At 51.8% G+C, this 17,925-nt stretch overlaps 1 protein-coding gene across 5 annotated transcripts; it reads left to right on the forward strand.

Moving 5' to 3' along the window:
- Positions 1-236: 236 nt before the first annotated feature.
- Pigz (phosphatidylinositol glycan anchor biosynthesis class Z (Gwada blood group)) lies at positions 237-17,669 on the forward strand. 5 transcript variants are annotated; one of them, XR_013043710.1, is made up of 4 exons: positions 237-1,089; positions 13,828-14,031; positions 15,840-17,496; positions 17,607-17,669. XR_013043710.1 is itself a non-coding variant. In XM_076548705.1 (4 exons), exons 3-4 carry the CDS (start codon positions 13,914-13,916, stop codon positions 17,393-17,395), a joined length of 1,674 nt encoding a protein of 557 aa, XP_076404820.1. In that variant the 5' UTR covers positions 238-1,089; positions 7,520-7,800; positions 13,828-13,913; the 3' UTR covers positions 17,396-17,669. The 5 variants fall into 5 exon arrangements, 4 of the variants coding, with proteins under 4 accessions (XP_076404820.1, XP_076404819.1, XP_076404816.1 ...); XM_076548705.1 differs by adding an exon at positions 7,520-7,800 and having other exon boundaries at positions 238-1,089; positions 15,840-17,669; XM_076548704.1 differs by adding an exon at positions 7,520-7,800 and having other exon boundaries at positions 238-1,089; positions 13,831-14,031; positions 15,840-17,669.
- Positions 17,670-17,925: the final 256 nt, after the last annotated feature.

Consider the following 17,925-nt stretch of genomic DNA (forward strand, 5'->3'; position numbering starts at 1 on the left):
ATCTGCGGGGGGGAGGGGGGGAGGGGGCGAGCTGTGACGGGGCTGTGACGCGTCCCTGCGTGGTGGGCACCGCATCGCGTGGCTCCGCTCTGCGCACGGCTCTTCTCGCATAGGGCACCGATGCAAGTCGCCCCGAAGACCCCCCCCTTCCCCGCCCCGCAACACAGGCGGGGCCAAGACTCCTGCGACCCTTTTCTCTCCAGCCGGCGGTTGGGCAAGTAGCAGGTCCCCGCCTGCACCATGCACAAAGGGACAAGCATGGTCCTGCGTCCTCATGGAAGGCGCTGCCTCCGGCAATTGCCTGGAGGGCTCAGCATCCTGAGAGAACTGAACCAGCAGCGTGGGCAAGGGCCAGTTACTAGTCCCGTTCCCTTAGGCGATCGCCGCGCCTGGCACAGGAAACTCCGCGGCGTTCATCTTAGTTTGGTTTGGTTTTAGTGGGATTTGCTTTTGTTAGGGGCTAAAGAGGAGCCCAGGACCCCATACACGCTAGGCTAGCTCTCTACCCCCACCCTCACCCCCCAGCACAAGGTGATTATTTCCAACCACCAAAGAAGTGTGACCGAAAACTGGTGTGGTGGCGCACGCCTTGTAATCCAGCTCTCGGGAGGGCGAGCAGGAGGATGGCGAGTTCGAGGCCATCGAGACCCTGTCTCAAAACAAGCCAAACAGAATGTACGGCGAGAGACGCTCTGGCGTAACCATGCTAGCACTAAAAAAGGAAGCTTATCGGGCACAGGTTGACGAGGAGGGGCTGCTGACAGAACGCACTCACAGCACAGGCAAAGTGGGATCAGTCCCTCGGGAGTCCCCACCGCGACCACTGCAGACTGCGGGACTGGGGGCGGGGGCATGCACAATTGTCCCCATCCTTCTCCGCCCCGCCTAGCGAGTTCTGCCTGATCTCTTGGCCTAATTCCCTGGTGGAAGTCCAGAGCCGGCTGTGGAGAGGGAAGGCCATCGCCCCACCCCGCCCCGCGGTCCTCTGTCCCGCAGGCGCAGGGCCTTAGGGCCTCCTGGGGTGCAGGCCCTCGCTCCGGGTGACCCTGGTAGCCAGCGCGGCAGGTGCAGCCCCGAGGCAGCGCGTGGGTGAGTCAGACCCGGCCTGGGAAGAGTGGCTGGGGACGGGATGAGGGCGCAATGGGGCAGGCAAGCGGATCCACCCTGATCTTTGCTGGCAGCCCACAGACCAGCAGGGGAACCAGCAAGCTCACCCGCAGCTTTCCCCCAAAGAGATCTGCAGGCTGTGAGAGCACTGACCGGCCAGGAACCTAGGGGACAACAGGGGACTCATGATGACATTTTCCTGGAAAGGGAGGCTCAGGGTACTTTCCATTTTAGAGCACTGGCTTAGGGTCCGGAGAGGCCTAGCTAGGTATGCGTCCTCTCCTGTTACCAGACTTGTCTGGGGAGCCGGGGTTCCTGGGTGGTTTCACAGCCATACTGAGTCTCAGCGTCCCCACTTATATATAGCACAGCAGCAAGGTCTCTGTGGAACTGAAACTTAAATACGCTGCCAAGTGTGGAGAAAGGCGTCTGTGTGCACCGAGAGATTTCCCCTAATTTTAGCGAGGAAAATCAAGCCAGGCCTGCTTTTCCCGCAGAGAGAATGGGACCCAGGAGTCCCTTGGGGGGAAGGACAAGGGAGAGGGGGAACCCTGTAGGCCAGCGCAGAGCTTTCTTCGTGGTGGTCGTGGAGGTCTTTGAAACACAGTCATCATGGCAGGGACAGGTGCTGCTTCTGGTGAAGAGGACATCCTCCCCCTGTCCTCAAATGCCACACATCTCTTCCAGACACCTTTAACCTCAAACCATTGAGAAGCACTGTCAAGATGGTCAGGGCCTTGAATTTTCCTGGTACAAAGTGGAGCTCCCAGCTCCCGTTTTCTAGTCTGGAGCTGCGAGGGTGTGGATAGTTAAATGCCTAGTGGATGGGGCCACCTCGCTCTCTGCCACTCTCCTGATGTGTTGAACGCAGACGGACTGTTGTGTTCCGTGTCAATCAAAGAACAACCCGTCCCTTCTGGCAACCTAAAGAAGGTGGCTTTAGAGGCAGAGCCCCCCTGCCGAGCTCAATGCAGCCTCGGGGTCAAGGTGAGGGTGACTGAAATGCCAGCCAACAGGAAAATGGACTTAGGAGAGTCATTCTCCTTCTGTGTCGGACCTGGATCCTGGAGACTGAGCGAGTTCTTAGCCTTGAAGGACCAGGAGCATTGGGTGATCGCGCTGGGGCCCTTCTCCCGCGGCGTTAAAAATTCCTCCAAACGCTGGGTCCAGGAGGATCCATCCTAAGGACCTCCGCCCCTCCCATTAGCAAGAACCCAGCAGCTATGTCAGGGAGATTCAGTTTGAAGGTAGGGGACTTTCACTGGACTGAGCCACACAGAATTGCAGCCCCCAGAGCCGGTACGGTGCCGCACACACATTGGGCATCAGAGAAACACCAGGTACCAACCAGGAAGCGGACCCAGGTCTCAGACTCGGCGGGCAGTCTCTTGCTTCATCCCTTCTCCAGTCCCACAAATGGTGACCTCTTCCTCAGCCCCCCTCCCCCCTCCCTAACCCACCCCCACCCCGTCCCCGGCGCTGTGGTTCCCGCTTGCTGTACCCCTGCCACCAACATGGTCTCTCCCTGCTGCCTGCCCCGCACCTTGACGCGCCGGTAGTCCCCATCTTCTTGGTCATCGCACGCACCCACTCTCTCGTCCCACAGTCTCATCTTCCACGTCCCTTTAACCCAACATGTCCCCTGCTCTCGGGGAGACTCACAGTCGGGGGGCTTCGGGAGACGGGAGAAGCAAGGATTTGGACCCGAGCTCGGGGCAGATGTTTGTGTTCAGTTGCGTGAACCAGCAGACTAACCCGGGTTGGGTGAGATTTGCCAGCGCCCCCCCGGCCCCGCGTTGACTCCGCCCCTAGGATGTCTGCCGGAGACCCTAAGACCGCTTCCGTAACCTGGTGTCGACCTGGGGAGCTGCTGGGGGTGTGCTCCGGGTCTCGAGATTCTGGCACCTGTGGTCAGTGTCCCCCATCTTGCCACCTCCTCCTGGGGACCTCCTGTTATTCCTGACAGATGTCCTCAGTGGGTCCACCTAAAGTGGACTCTGGGCTAGGTCTAAGTTGAAGCCCAGCGGATCCTAACCTCGGAGGAATCTCAGCCCAGTAGGGCAAAGAAATGACCAGATTGGCAAATTCAGTGAGCCGCAGGGTTCCGCACCGGGAGCTTTGCAAGCCGGCTAACAGAGTTGAAGCAAAATGGATCCGAAATCAACTGCTTGTTACCCCTGCCTTATTTTATCTTTTTTTCTTTTCTCCACAATGCTCAGGTAGGCACTCATTCACAGCCGAGATATAAACTGGGGTTTTGAGACTGAATGCTTGTTTTACCACCAGCAAGTGACAGACAGGGCAGGGACTTGAACCCCAAGCTGCCGATGCCACAGCTGCTTTTATGCTCCATGTTATCAGTATAACAAGCAACGGCAGCAGCAGTAAGCAAAACAGCTTTGAGAAATGTCTCAGAATAGAGAAGCTGTAAAAAAAATAAAAGAGTGTGGCTGGAGCGCCAGTTCCACCTAAAAGGGCTCTCCAGAAAGCAATCTCGGCTCTGCACTGTGCCCAAGCCCTGAGCTTCCCACAGGGGTCCCATAGAGATCTGGTCTCTAGCTGCAGTTGGAAAGAGGACACAGCCAGGAGAGAGGGAGCAGAAAGTGAGGGCAAAGAGGTGGACGATGTCTGCTTCCGCTCCTCTCCACCTCTTTCTCCTTACACAAGCCTGTGTGCCGTGCATGAAGAAGAAGGCTGAGTCCAGCTCCAGGCGACCCACAGGAGGGCTTCAGCCACCCAAAGCCCTGCTTAGCCATCTCCAGGGCTGGGGAATGCCGGGCTACGTGTACAACAAGGTCATAGCACACCTGGATTCAGACAGTGGCAGTGGGATGAGGAGCCACGTTAGAGCAATCTTTAAAGCAACATTGGTGAGGGGTGAAGAAGGGGAGGAGCCTGAGTTGACTCGCTTGGGGAAGCTGGGGCTCTGCTGAGCTGGCTGTGCTCAAGGGAAGTCCAGAAAGCTGCAGGCTGGGTGCGAGGGCCTGTGTGGAGTCAGCCAGATGTGGCCCAAGTCCTGGTTTCACCACTTTAACGGTTCTGTTGGAGCTCAGGCCAAAAGACCGCGGTTTCTCTATAAGGAATAAAGCAGCTGCCGAGATGGCTCAGTGGTTGAGGACACTTGCGTCTGTTGCTCTTGCAGAGGACCCTGGGGGCTCTAAGTTGGATCCCTGTAGATCATAGGCCTCGGGGAATCCCAGCCCAGCAGAGCAGGGCAAAGAAATGATGAGACAACTGCCTAAGTCCAGGGTACCTGACACCCGGTGGTGGCTCACCGCTCTCCATTAACTCCAGCTGTGGGAGATCCTGCGCTCTTTTCTGGCCTCCATGGGCTCTACATGCATGCATGTGGTGCACACTCTTTTCTGGCCTCCATGGGCTCTGCATGCTCCTGGTGCATAGACACGTGCAAGCAAAACCCCCACACATGGTTTTTAAAGGGGGGAGGGGATGATAACAGGGCTAAACAATGTGAGAATAAACTGAAATAGTGAGCAGCGCGTGGTGGCATGTGCCTGTAGTCCCGGCTAGAGAGCTGAAGCAGGAGTTGCGAGCCCAGCCTGGACACTATAGTGAAACACCATCTTCCAAAACAAACATAAAAGAGATCATTTAAGACGGTGGTTTGGGGATAGAGGGGTGCCTCAGCAGTTAAGAGCACTGGATGCTCTTCCAGAGGACCTGGGTGTAATTCCCAGCAACCACATGGCAGCTCACAATTGTCTGTAACTCCGGTTCAGGGAGATCCTATGTCCTCCTCTGACCTCCAAGGGCACTGCATGTTCATGGCGCATAGACACACATGCGGGAAAACACCAATACATGTAAAGTTAAAATAAAGCTAAAAACTGTGTGTCTTAGTTAGGGTTTCTGTTGCTGTGATGAAACACCATCACCAAAAAGTAAGTTGGGAAGGAAAGGGTTTATTCAGCTTACATTTCCACATTGCTGTTCATTACCAAAGGAAGTCAGAACAGGAACTCAAGCAGGGCCAGAACCTAGAGGCAGGAGCTGATAGAGGCCATGGAGGGGTGCTGCTTACTGGCTTGCTCCTCATGGCTTGTTCAGCCTGCTTTCTTATAGAACCCAGGACCACCAGCCCAGGGATGGCTCCACCCACCATGGGCTGGGCCGTCCCCCATCAATCACTAATTGAGAAAATGCCTTACAGCTGGATCTCAGGGAGGCCTTTCCTCAACTGAGGCTCCTTTCTCCCTAATGACTCCAGCTTGGGCCACGCTGACAGCTTATGCATTGTGGTCACGCCTATGTGAATATTCTACAAGCCATTTTTATGTGGGTGATTTTGCATGGTATATTAACTACATCCCAATGAAGCTATTTTAAAAAGGAGATGGTCTTGCTGGGCATGGTAGCACACACATGCCTTTAATCCCAGCACTCGGGAGGCAGAGGCAGGACGATCTCTGTGAGTTCGAGGCCACCCTGGTCTACAGAGCGAGATCCAGGCCAGTCAGCCCTGCATAGTGAGACCCCGCCAAAACAAAACAACAAAAGGGGTGGCGGGGTGGGGACAGCCTCCAGCACAGGCTCTTTTCCACGTGGTCCGGTCTGCACAGGATGGCGAAACCGGTTCAGCCACCTTGCCACCAGCAGAGGAGCCTTAGATGCAGCGGCTGATCCTGGCAGCACAGTGTGACTCTGAGTTCTCATTGCTGATATTGTTTGCCAACAACTACGTATTTCAATTATAAAGGAGATGAATGTGGAGGACTGCCACTTATATGAGATGACCAAGCTCTCAGCTGTGGCTGCATCTCCTGAAATAACTCCTAGAATACCACAGAGCGGAGGGGAGGAGAGGGGATACGGTCCCTGTCTCCTATAGGAGAATGTGGGCTTAGCTCACCACCATGGGCACTATTACAGTCAAGACTACAGTGCTTTCTTTGGGGTCAAAGATCACAAAGCCACTGGCAAAGCATCAGAGCTGCCTCTGTCCCCACAGCCAGCTGCTGAATGCCATCAACTGTTCCTTCAGAACAGTGCCCTGATCACCAGGAGCGGGAAGGATGGTCCTAGTGGGAAGGGGATGGTCCTCACTTGACCTCTGTTTTCCAGATGTCTCTCAGCTACTGTCCAGCATCATTGTATTTTGCTTCCATCTCAGATGTGTTTGAAATTTGTTTTTCCATCTGTCTGATACAGACCCTTTAGAATCAGCCAAAGGTCTGCTTTTTTTGTTTGTTTGTTTTGTTTTTTTGTTTTTGTTTTTCAAGACAGGGTTTCTCTGTGTAGTTTTGAAGTCTTTCCTGGATCTCGCTCTGTAGATCAGGCTGGCCTCAGACTCACAGAGATCCATCTGGCTCTGCCTCATTGCTGTGATTAAAGGCGTGTGCCACCACCAACCAGTCAAAGGTCTGCATTTGATGATCTATGAGTTTCTGTTTCTTTGAAAATCTTGTTTTGCCCTCATTATTTGTTTGGTTCAGCTTTTTTTTTTTTTTTTTCTAGTTCTTCCGTTCTCTTTTCTCCTCTCTGGCTCGTCCTCAAGTTCTCTCATGTAACCCAGGCTGGCCCTGAACTCTCTGTGTAGCCAAAGCTGGCTTTGAACTCCTGATCCTCCTGCCTCTGCCTCCAAGCCTGCTTCACTGGCTGCCCTTCCAGAAGACCTGCGTTTACCTCCCAGCACTCACATTGGGCAGGTCATAACCGCCTGTAACCCCAGCTCGAGGGTCCGGCGCCCTCTTCTGGACTCTGCCAGCCCCTGCACAGACATACATATGTGCACATTATTAAATTATGAAAATAAATCTTGTTAAACAGGGCTTAGCAGATACAGCTCTTTTTTTTAATAGTTAGGAGTATGGGAGACAGAATGGACCTGCCACACCTACAGCCTAGAGAGATAAAGATTTGGAGCATGTGAATCAAGAAGTTTAAAAGTCATCAAGAGCTGACGCTCGCCTGCCTTGACTCCAGCACTCAGAAGGCTGAGGCAGGAAGATCGGGAGTTCAAGGCTAGCCTAGGCAACACAGTGTCTTCAACGACAGTTTGAGCTACATAATAGGGGCTTGTCTCAAAAAAAAAAAAAGAGGGGGTGGAAAGATGACCCAGCAGCTGAGAGCACTGACTGCTCTTCCAGAGGACCTGAGTTCAATTCCCGGCACCCACATGGCAGCTCACAACTGTCTGTAACTCCAGTTCCAGGGGACCTGACACCCATGGCAAAACACGAATGCACATAAAATTGAAAACAACAACAACAACAAAGACAGAACAATCAGTTCCCTCCGTGAACTTCAGTTTTAGTTCTGCCACAGAATTGCGTCCAGTCCGACTTCCCAGTGGCCTGTCCTACAGATCCGGATGTGTCCAGCCAGTCCCTTTTAATGAGGTCCCTCACAATGAGTCTGAAGGTACATTCACTATTGTGGTTCTCTGACACAGGGCAGATCTGCGGAACGGTGGAGCTGGAAGAACAGAACTCTGGGGTTCTGGGGTTAAACCTGGCGTCTTGTGCCTGCTAGGCAAGTGTCCTCTCATCAAGCTACACCCCAGGCTCTTAAAAAACCATTTGGTTGGAGACAGGGTCTTCATAAGTTGCCCAGGGTTACTTATTGTATGGACTAGGCTGGCCTCAAATATGCAATCCTCCTGCCTCAACCTTCCAAGTACCTGGAATGACAGGTGTGTGCCACCAAGCTCTACAGAGGGGCAGAAACTTAAGGGTGAGTTCCCTGAATGGGCTGTGGGATTTGGGGGAAGGGTTCTCTTGGCTGAGTAGGTTTAAAGGCCATAATGACCGTGGTGGCTGTTCTTGTTGTCATCTTGACTATATCTGGAATGAACTACAATCCAGAAATGGAGGCCACACTTGTGACCCAGACTTTGAGGCTGGAAGGCCGCACCTTCTGCTGGCAGCCTATATAAGGACAAGGGAAGAAGGACGGGTTCACTCTTCTCCTACTTACCCTCACCTTGTTAGCACGTCCATTCCTTCACTGGCACTGGAGCTGACTTCTTCGGGATTCCAGCACATACAGAAGACCAGCTGAGACTCCCAGCCGCGTGGGAGTGAGCAACCACTAGATTCTTAGACTTTCCATTCACAGCTGGCCATTGTTGGACTCAGCCAGGAAGTCATTCCAATTATATATGTGTGTGTATGTATATATATGTGTGTATATATATATGTGTATATATATATATATATATATATATATATATATATATATATATACACACATATGTATGTATATATGTAGCTAGAGTTTTCCTGCTTTGCCCACAGTCAGGACAAATCTTTGTCACCCGCCAGTCCCACAGCCGCTCAGACCCAACCAAGTAAACACAGAGACTTATATTGCTTACAAACTGTATGGCCGTGGCAGGCTTCTTGCTAACTGTTCTTTTATCTTAAATTAACCATTTCCATAAATCTATACCTTGCCACGTGGCTGGTGGCTTACCGGCATCTTCACATGCTGCTGGTCATGGCGGCGGCTACAGTGTCTCTCCGCCTCAGCCTTCCGCATCCCAGAATTCTCCTCTCTCCTTGTCCCACCTACTTCCTGCCTGGCCACTGGCCAATCAGTGTTTTATTTATTGACCAATCAGAGCAATTTGACATACAGACCGTCCCACAGCATATATATATATAATGGAGACTGTGGGGGTCCTGCTTCTCGATAATCCTCTCCCAGGGTCCAGGAAGAATCTACGACCAGCTGAAAATCTAATCTTTGATGATAAGAAATGAATCTATGTACATGAAACCCCTTAGTCCATACACTTTATTCTTCTGAGTCAGTTCTCTCTCCACAGTTTCTATTCTGCTCTCATGCCTAGCTCCTTTTCTTGCCTGATTCTCTCTACATCTTTCTGCTATCTCCTCTAAGTCCTATCTTAATTCTCTCATCTTAATTTTGCCTCATCTAAGTTCTTATCCATCTTGTTCTTTCCCATCTTATCTCCTCTCCCATCTCCTCTCTCATCTTGTTTTTCCTTATCTTGTTCTTCCCCATCTGGCTCTTCCTCATCTTCCATCTCATTCCTCTAGTCCTCTCTTGTAGCCCTTCAATCCAGTTCTTCCCATCTAGTCCATTCCTCACCAGTTCTTACCCATCTAATTCTTCCGTTCTCTTTTCTCCTCTCTGGCTCGTCCTCAAGTTCTCTCGTCAAAATCCTCCTCTAAGTCTCCTTATTCCTCTCAGTTCTCCCCAAGTCTCTGAGGTATTCAGTTATAAACCCAAGCAATAGCAATCCTCTCCCTCCAGCCAGGTCACCAGACTTGAATTCCTACAGGGTCATAAAGGCAGGTAAGAATTGTCCTCAGACAGTGACTGTCAGGCTTTCCTTCACAACCCAAAAAGGGAGTGGTTAAAGGAAGGGGTCAACTGAGAGCTAATATCGGTTGGTATATCAAAGAGGGGATCTATGTGCTCAATCTACAATCCTAGAAGTGGATAGGTAAGAAGTTAAGAGGCTGTAATGTTAGTAAGTTTGTATAAGAAAGAAGGGTCTCAGCTTATTGCACAAAAAATAAAGCTAGCTGCCTGACCTAGGAGACAGGCATGTTTCCATAAGGGAAACCTTAGTTCTGGAGATGCTTGATAGGTATTTTAGATAAATACACTGTTAGGAGTTCTTGGAAGCATACATAGCATACAAGAAAACCATTGTAGGAACCAGCTAATATATATACAAAAGCTAAAAATATCACCAAGACTTCTTTTTTTTTTTTTTTTTTTTTTCCAAGACAGGGTTTCTCTGTGTAGTTTTGCGCCTTTCCTGGGACTCACTTGGTAGCCCAGGCTGGCCTCGAACTCACAGAGATCCGCCTGGCTCTGCCTCCCGAGTGCTGGGATTAAAGGCGTGCGCCACCACCGACCGGCTCACCAAGCGTTCTTAAGCCATGACTTGACCTTTGGAAAAGTCCTTGACCTTTCCAAGTAGCAGCTTTTGTGATAGTAGCTGGATTCCATTACATTTTCCTGCGGCTTGCAGCATACGTACATACATACATACATACATACATACATACATACATACATATACATAGAGAGGTTCATTCTATAAGTTCTGTGACTCCAGAGAACCCTGACTAATATAATAATGACTATAACCCAGCACACCAGAGGACAAGGCAGAAAGACTATGAGTCCAAGGCCAGGCCAGCCTGAACTACATATCAAGACCCTACTTGTCTTAAGGTTTCCTTGTTGTGAGGAGACACCATCACCAGAGCAGAGGTGTGTGACCAGATGGAACCACACAGCAAGTTCCAGGACAGCCAGGGATGCATAGTGAGACCCTCTCTCTCTCTCTCTCTCTCAAAAAAAAAAAAAAAAAAAAAAAAGTCCAAAGTCGGTTTAGTCAGAGCAAAGTACCAGCAAAGACAGCTCACGACCATCTATCTGTCTTTCATTTCCCCCAGTTTCCAATGTTTGGGATCCCATTCCTCTACAGTTGATGTTCACCACATTCACAGCAGGCCCCTCAGATGTCCACAGCAGACCCCCAGATGTTCACAGTAGACCCCCAGATGTTTACAGCAGACCCCCAGATGTTCACAGTAGACCCTCAGATGTTCACAGTAGACCCCCAGATGTTCACAGTAGACCCCCAGATGTTCACAGTAGACCCTCAGATATTCACAGTAGACTCCTCAGATGTTCACAGTAGACCCCCAGATGTTCACAGTAGACCCTCAGATGTTCACAGTAGACCCACAGATGTTCACAGCAGACCCCCTCAGATGTTCACAGCAGGCCCCCTCAAGGCCGGGGGTTCAGTTTGATGAGGTTTGGGCGCTGGTCTCCAGCCGCCTCATCCTTCCAGCTACAGTAGAGAGAGGCGTGGAAACTTGCAGGCCATTTTCTGACTTGTTGAGATTGAGTTGTTGTTCGTGGTCCTCCTCTTCCTCTTTCTCCTGCTCTTCTCTTGTGAAAGGGCACTAAAAAAGCTTAGAGCCCAGTGTGGGGGTGCACAACTTTAATCCCAGCACTTGGAAGGCAGAGGCAGGCAGATCTCTGAGTTTGAAACCAGCCTGGTCTACAAAGCAAGTTCCAGACAGCCAAAAATGACACAAAGCTGGTGAAGATGTAATTGAATGAGGGGGCCATGTTCCAGCCCCAGTAGGCAGCAAAACTTGGCAGCTTTGGCCATGTCATCCTGGCTTTAGAGTTAAGGATAGAAGAAACGGACTGTGGAATTTCTCTCCACGCCTAAGGAAAGGCACTGAGGCCAGGCATGTGTCAGGGGCGTCCCTGAATGGAGGCCTAGAGAGGCCATTTCGTGAAGCTGTGAAGTCGAAGCCTGGACTGCTTTGGAGAGCCCAAGATGTCAGAGATGCCAGAGTCGTGGGATGCCTGCTGAGGAGAGCTGCTAACGGGGAGTGGAACCAGCCCAGGAGAAAGAAGTGTGCTGCAGTCAACAAAGCTGAAAGGAGTTGGAGACCTGAAGAGTGTTTCGACATTCCTTTAATTCCACTTGGGAGGCAGAATCAGAGGCATCTCTGTGAGTTCAAGGCCAGCCTGGTCTACAGAGTGAGTTCCAGCACAGCCAAGGCTGGCTATACAGGGAGACCCTGTCTCAAAAAAAAAAAAAAAAAAAAAGGAGGAGGAAGAAGACAAATCCAGTCTTTCCCCGATTCCTCTGTTGACTTGATGTCTTAATTAGGGTTTCTATTGCTGTGATAAAAAATGACCAAAAAGCAGCCGGGCGGTGGTGGCGCACGCCTTTAATCCCAGCACTCGGGAGGCAGAGGCAGGCGGATCTTTGTGAGTTCGAGGCCAGCCTGGGCTACCAAGTGAGTTCCAGGAAAGGCGCAAAGCTACACAGAGAAACCCTGTCTCGAAAAACCAAAAAAAAAAAAAAAAAAAAAAAAAAATGACCAAAAAGCAAGTTGGGGAGGAAAAGGTTTATTTGGCTTACACCTTCATATCACTGTTCATCACTGAAGGAAGTCGGGACAGGAACTCACACAGGGCAGGAGGCAGGAGCTGATGCAGAGGCTGTGGAGGGCTGCTTGTTTCCCCTGGCCCACTCATCCCACGCAGGACCAACGGTCCAGGAATGAGGGCTGGGTCCTCCCCCACTGATCACTAAATGAGAAAATGCCTTACAGCTGGCTCTCAAGGAGACACTTCCTCAGCCCCAGGCTCCCTCCTCTCTGATGACTCCAGCTTGGGTCTCGTTGACACACAAAACGACTCAGTACACTTGGAGTGTGGGTATGGAGAGATGCCCCCCTCCCAAATGCCCTCTAATCCCAACATCGGCAGCCTCAGTTCTGAAGAACTCATATGGGGACCCAGAGTGCGGGCGAGAAGGAAGAACGGAGGTGTACTCTCCAGCGGAAGGCAGACAGACCCAGCCCGGAATCCACAGCAAAGCGTGGCCTCCAGTGCTGAGACCTGCAAATCTTTATACGCCATGGCTCCTCCCATTGTCCATCGCTGAGGCTGTCTTGGGGACTGCTTCCTGGAAGAGGTGGAGATTTTCTTAGAAACCATCCTTTCCTACAATTCAGTCTGACACAATTAAAGGAATACGTATACAGGTGCAACAAGCCATAAAGTGGAGAAGCTGACTATGGAACGGGCAAGGGTTCTTGCAGAATATATATATGTGAAGTTAACTATCCCAAAAGCTTAGAATTTACTAGGGAAAGGACAGTGATGTTTTGTACCTGCTCCTGGAGGTGGGGTTCTTCCTGGGGGTGGCACTTTCTGGGATCCTTCCAGAGTCTGCTGGGTAGAGCCTTGCCCTTCCTACCTGGTCTGTCTCATACAAGCCCTCTTATTCACCTTCCTCAGTTTACCAACCTTGCCATTTTAACCCTTTCATTTTCTTTTTTTTTTAAATTTATTTATTATGGATACAGTGTTCTGCCTGCAGGTATCCCTGCAGGCCAGAAGAGGGCACCAGATTTCATTACAGATGATTGTGAGCCACCATGTGGTTGCTGGGAATGAACTCAGGGAATTGAACTCAGGACCTCTGGAAGAGCTGCCGGTGCTCTTAACCTCTGAACCATCTCTCCAGCCCCTAATTTTCATTTTCTTAAAAATTTATATATTTTATTTCTTTTTACATGTATGAATGTTTTGCCTGCATGTGTACCATGGTGGAGGTCAGAAGTTGTTGAAACTGGGTGGTGGTGCACGCCTGTAATCCCAGCACTCAGGAGGCAGAGCCAGGTGGATCTCTGTGAGTTCGAGACTTGCCTAGTCTACAGAGTGAGTTCCAGGACAGTCAGGGCTACACAGAGAAACCCTGTCTTGAAAAAACAAAACAAAAACAACACAAAAGAGGTCGTTGGACCCTCTGAGACTGGAGTTATAGGTGGTTATAAGCCACGCTGTGGGTGCTGAGAACCCAATCTGGGTCCCGTCCCCCCCAGGAACAAGAAGTACTCCTAACCACCCCTAACATTCATTTTCATTGTAATGTGGTTTTTGTTTTGTTGGTTTCTGACCTGAGCTTTCTACGTCTGCCTGAGGGCTGGGATTACTGGGCGCACTACCATGTCTAACTTTTTTGTTTTTCCGTTTTGTTTTGTTTGAGACAGTATTTCCCATGTATCCCAGGCTGACCTGGAACTTGAAATCCTTCTGTGTCAACCTGTCAATCTCTGCCATGCTGGGGTTACAGATGTGTACTAATCACATCTTATCATTATCATTTTTACGTTGATATCTTCAGACTGTGGTATAGTCTCCGTCACAGTAACTACCGAATGTCATTCTCAGCAGATGCAGATCTCCAGAGTGGTACCCGTGACAGCCGTGAAGTCATTCCAGGCTGTCAGCCCTGTGTTTAACCATCTGATGTGAAGATGGCAGCCAGGGTGATCTGGGGTAGCCTCGGCCTGCTTCGAGTCTTGTGGTGTCTCCTTCCCCAGACTGGCTACATACACCCAGATGAGTTCTTCCAGTCCCCCGAGGTCATGGCAGGTAAAACCCCCATGTCCTGCTAATACGATTGGGGCACCGGTCCCTATGTGGTGGGGAAGGACATGGCACGTGGGGATGCATGAACGGGCAGAGTTGCAGCCTCTCTCTGGGATTAGAACTGGAAGTGGGGAAATGGACATTTTCCTCACCTTCTGGAGGATGGTTATGAAATACCAGCCTCTTCCTGTTTTCCTGCTTGGGCCAACAAGTCATTGAGAATGATGGTTCTGCTGGACTTGCCAGCGGACTGACTTCAGAGGTAGGCTCTCCCAGTGGCTAGGGAAGCTTGCCTGGCATAGGAAAGTTGTAAAGTTGTTTCGTGTAGGCTCAGGAGGAAGCGTCTCCTCCCTTAAGACCATGTTTAGTAGTCACACACAAAACCCTTTTTCTTTTCTTTTTTTCTTCTTATTTATGTATTTTTTTTAAGGTATGAGTGCTCTGTCTGCGTGTATGCCTGCAGGCCAGAAGAGGGCATCAGATCTCATTATAGATGGCTGTGAGCCACTGTGTGGGTGCTGGGATTTGGATTCAGGTCCTCTGGAAGGGCAGTCAGTGTCCTTAAGCTCTGAGCCCTCTCTCTAGCCCTTCTTTTCTTTTTTAAGACATGGTCTATGAAGCTCTGGCTGTACTGGAGCTCACTACGGCCTCAAACTCAACAAGGTCCTCCTACACAAGGTCTCCTGCAGCCCAGAACCCCCGATTCTCTGGCCCCCACTTCTAGAGTGCTGTGATCATGCCACCATGCCTGGTTTACGCTGTACTTGGGATTGAGCCCAGGATTTTGTGCACAACGGGCAGGCAGTTTTTCGTTGTTGTTTTTTGAGACAGGGCCTTACACTGTAGCTCAGGCTTGCCCTTAAAACTCACAGCACTGTTCCTAGCAAGGTTTTTGGGAGCCATCACACACACCTGACCCTGTTCAACACTTCTATCCCACTGGCTGGAATGTATCACATGTCCACATTAGCTAAAGAAACAGCTGGGAAATAAAGTCTGTATATCCGGCCATGTGCCCAGCTAAGAGACCAAAGGAGAAAGGTTCAAAGACCCTTGGCTTGGCTTGGCTTTCTTGCCCTTTTGAGATAGCATCTGTCTAGACGGCTAAGGCTGGCCTCACACTCACTGTGCAGTCCAGGAAGGCCCCAAACTTGTAGCAATCGTGACTCGGCCCCCAAATGTTACAGGTGCGCACCAGCACACGCAGCTTGAGAACAAGAACCATGGCATGGGGGGCCTAACTCCGCCACAAGGCTCAACAGGTAGATTTGAACCGTGAGTTGGAAAATCCAGTCTCCTTTCCTGTTTTTAGATGAGTCTCTCTCACATGCCGTAGGCTAGTCACAAACTCACTAATAACCTTAAACTTTTGATCCTCCTTGCCTCTGCCTCCCATGTTCTGGAATTCTAGGCATATGCCACCATGCCTGGCTTCCAAGCTCATTCTTGTTGGCAGAATTTTATTCACTTCGCTTATGGAACCCTAGGTGTTTCTAGAGGTCAACCACATTGTCGCTGACAGCACCTTCGTCCTCAACCAGCTGGGACACATAAAATCCTTTTCCTGCTTTGTGTCTCTGCCTGTCTCCTCTGCATGCAGGTGGAGGCTCTCTGCTGTTAAAGGGCTAGGAAGAGAAGACAGCCACCTGAGACTCCCACGAAGTAGCTTTACCCAAGCATGAGTAAAGCCCACCCCGTGCAGTTCCAGGGGTTGCCCACTAGGGGGCCGTGCAATCCTGGTGCCGACCCAGAACTCTTCCCGGCACAAGCCTAAGCTTGGAAGTGGCTCACCCCTGCCTCTCTCTCTGCAGAGGACATCCTGGGAGTGCAGGCTTCGCGGCCCTGGGAGTTTTACCCCAGCAGCTCCTGCCGCACCGTGGTCTTTCCACTGCTGACCTCTGGCTCTACCTTCTGGTTGCTCAGGCTCTGGGAAGAGCTGGGGCCCTGGCCTGGTCTGGTGAGTGGCTACATGCTGCTGGTGGGGCCCCGACTCCTCCTCACTACCCTCTCCTTTGCCCTGGACTGGGCTATATACTATTTGGCCCCCGTGTGGGGGGCAGATCGCTGGAATGCCATGTGCCTGCTGTCGGGGTCCTATGTCACCCTGGTTTTCTACACAAGGACCTTCTCCAACACCATCGAGGGACTGCTCTTCACCTGGCTGCTGGTGCTGGTGTCCCCTTATGTGGCACGGGGTCCCAAATCAAAGACGCCTACCCCAGGTCCATGGTGGCACCGCTGCCTTCTTGGCGCTATCGTGGCGGCTGGCTTCTTCAATCGGCCAACCTTTCTAGCCTTTACTCTGGCCCCCCTCTCTCTCTGGGGCATCCACAGGGCCTCGGAACCTGGCGTCAAGGCCTTGATCCGGGAGGCCCTGGCGCTGCTGCCGGGGGCTGCCCTTGCTGCCATGCTGTTTATAACCACGGACAGCTGGTACTTCTCCAGCCTCTCGACATCTGGGAGCCTTGTCCTCACGCCTGTCAACTTCTTGGCCTACAACCTGGATCCCCAAAACCTTGCAAGGCACGGCACGCATGCGCGGCTCACTCACCTGGCGGTCAATGGCTTCCTGCTCTTTGGGGTGTTGCATGCTCAGGCCCTGCAGGCTGCATGGCAGCAGCTCCACCGCTGCCTCCGTGCGCTCCCGCAGACGGGCTTCTTGGGGGTGCTGGGTGCACCGTCTAGCTCCAAGTCTTATCTCCTCCTCCTCTACTTTACACCCCTGCTCCTGCTTTCTGCCTTCAGCCACCAAGAGGCCAGATTCCTGATTCCCCTCCTAGTCCCGCTGGTCCTGCTCTGCAGTCCACAAACCCACCCTGTACCCTGGAAGGGGACCCTGGTCCTCTTCAATGCTCTAGGGGCTCTCGTCTTTGGCTGCCTGCATCAGGGAGGTCTGGTACCCGGCCTGAAGTACTTGGAGCACATAGTCCACGCGCCCGTCCTGCCAGGCACGACCACCCGCTACACACTTCTCTTCGCTCACACCTACATGCCTCCCCGGCACCTCCTACACCTCTCCGGCCTGGGGTCGCCTGTGGAGGTGGTGGACATGGGTGGCGCTGAGCACTGGGTCCTGTGCCAAGCCTTGAACAACTTCAGCAGGCAACCAGCCTGCCAAGTGGCTGGTGGGCCACAGCTCTGCCGACTCTTTGTGGTAACTCCCGGGACCAACAGACACGCTCTGGAGAAGTGCAGCTTTCCTCTCAAGAACGAGACGCTCTTGTTCCCCCACCTGACCCTGGAGGACCCTCCAGCCCTGTCCTCTCTGCTCAGCCGGGCTTGGAGGAACCACCTTAGTCTCCACGTCATAGAGCTGGAGGGGAAGCCTGTCGTGACAAAGGAGCCATGGCCCAGGAGACAGCCATAGAAGGGGGCCACTCCACCTTCTACACGGGCTGCTGGGCTGGGACACCGGAACAGGACTCCCCCTGCTGTCTCTTCAGGGCACAGCCACGGGTGTTCCTCCAGGTGAGCCCACATCCCTTCCCCTTAGCACCAAAGATCTGACCAGTCCCGGTCCCAAGGCCAAGGTCCCCAAGGCAACCTGGCAATACCCACTGGCACATGTCTCTTCCCAGGCCGTCACCTCCAATCGCTGTGTCACGGTTCAAATACAGAGTAGCACTGCTTATCAAAGACAATGAACGGCTGATGACATCCCCGAGTGGCCTCTCCCAACTCCCACAATGCCTGACTTCTTGCTACCATGTCAAGAAATCCTTTGAGGGCGGTGGTGGCGCACGCCTTTAATCCCAGCACTCGGGAGGCAGAGGCAGGCGGATCTCTGTGAGTTCGAGGCCAGCCTGGGCTACCAAGTGAGTCCCAGGAAAGGCACAAAGCTACACAGAGAAACCCTGTCTCGAAAAACCAAAAAAAAAAAAAAAAAAAAAAAAAGAA

This window comes from Peromyscus maniculatus, chromosome 12 (genome assembly GCF_049852395.1).
Source record: "Peromyscus maniculatus bairdii isolate BWxNUB_F1_BW_parent chromosome 12, HU_Pman_BW_mat_3.1, whole genome shotgun sequence".
NCBI classification, from domain to species: domain Eukaryota; kingdom Metazoa; phylum Chordata; class Mammalia; order Rodentia; family Cricetidae; genus Peromyscus; species Peromyscus maniculatus.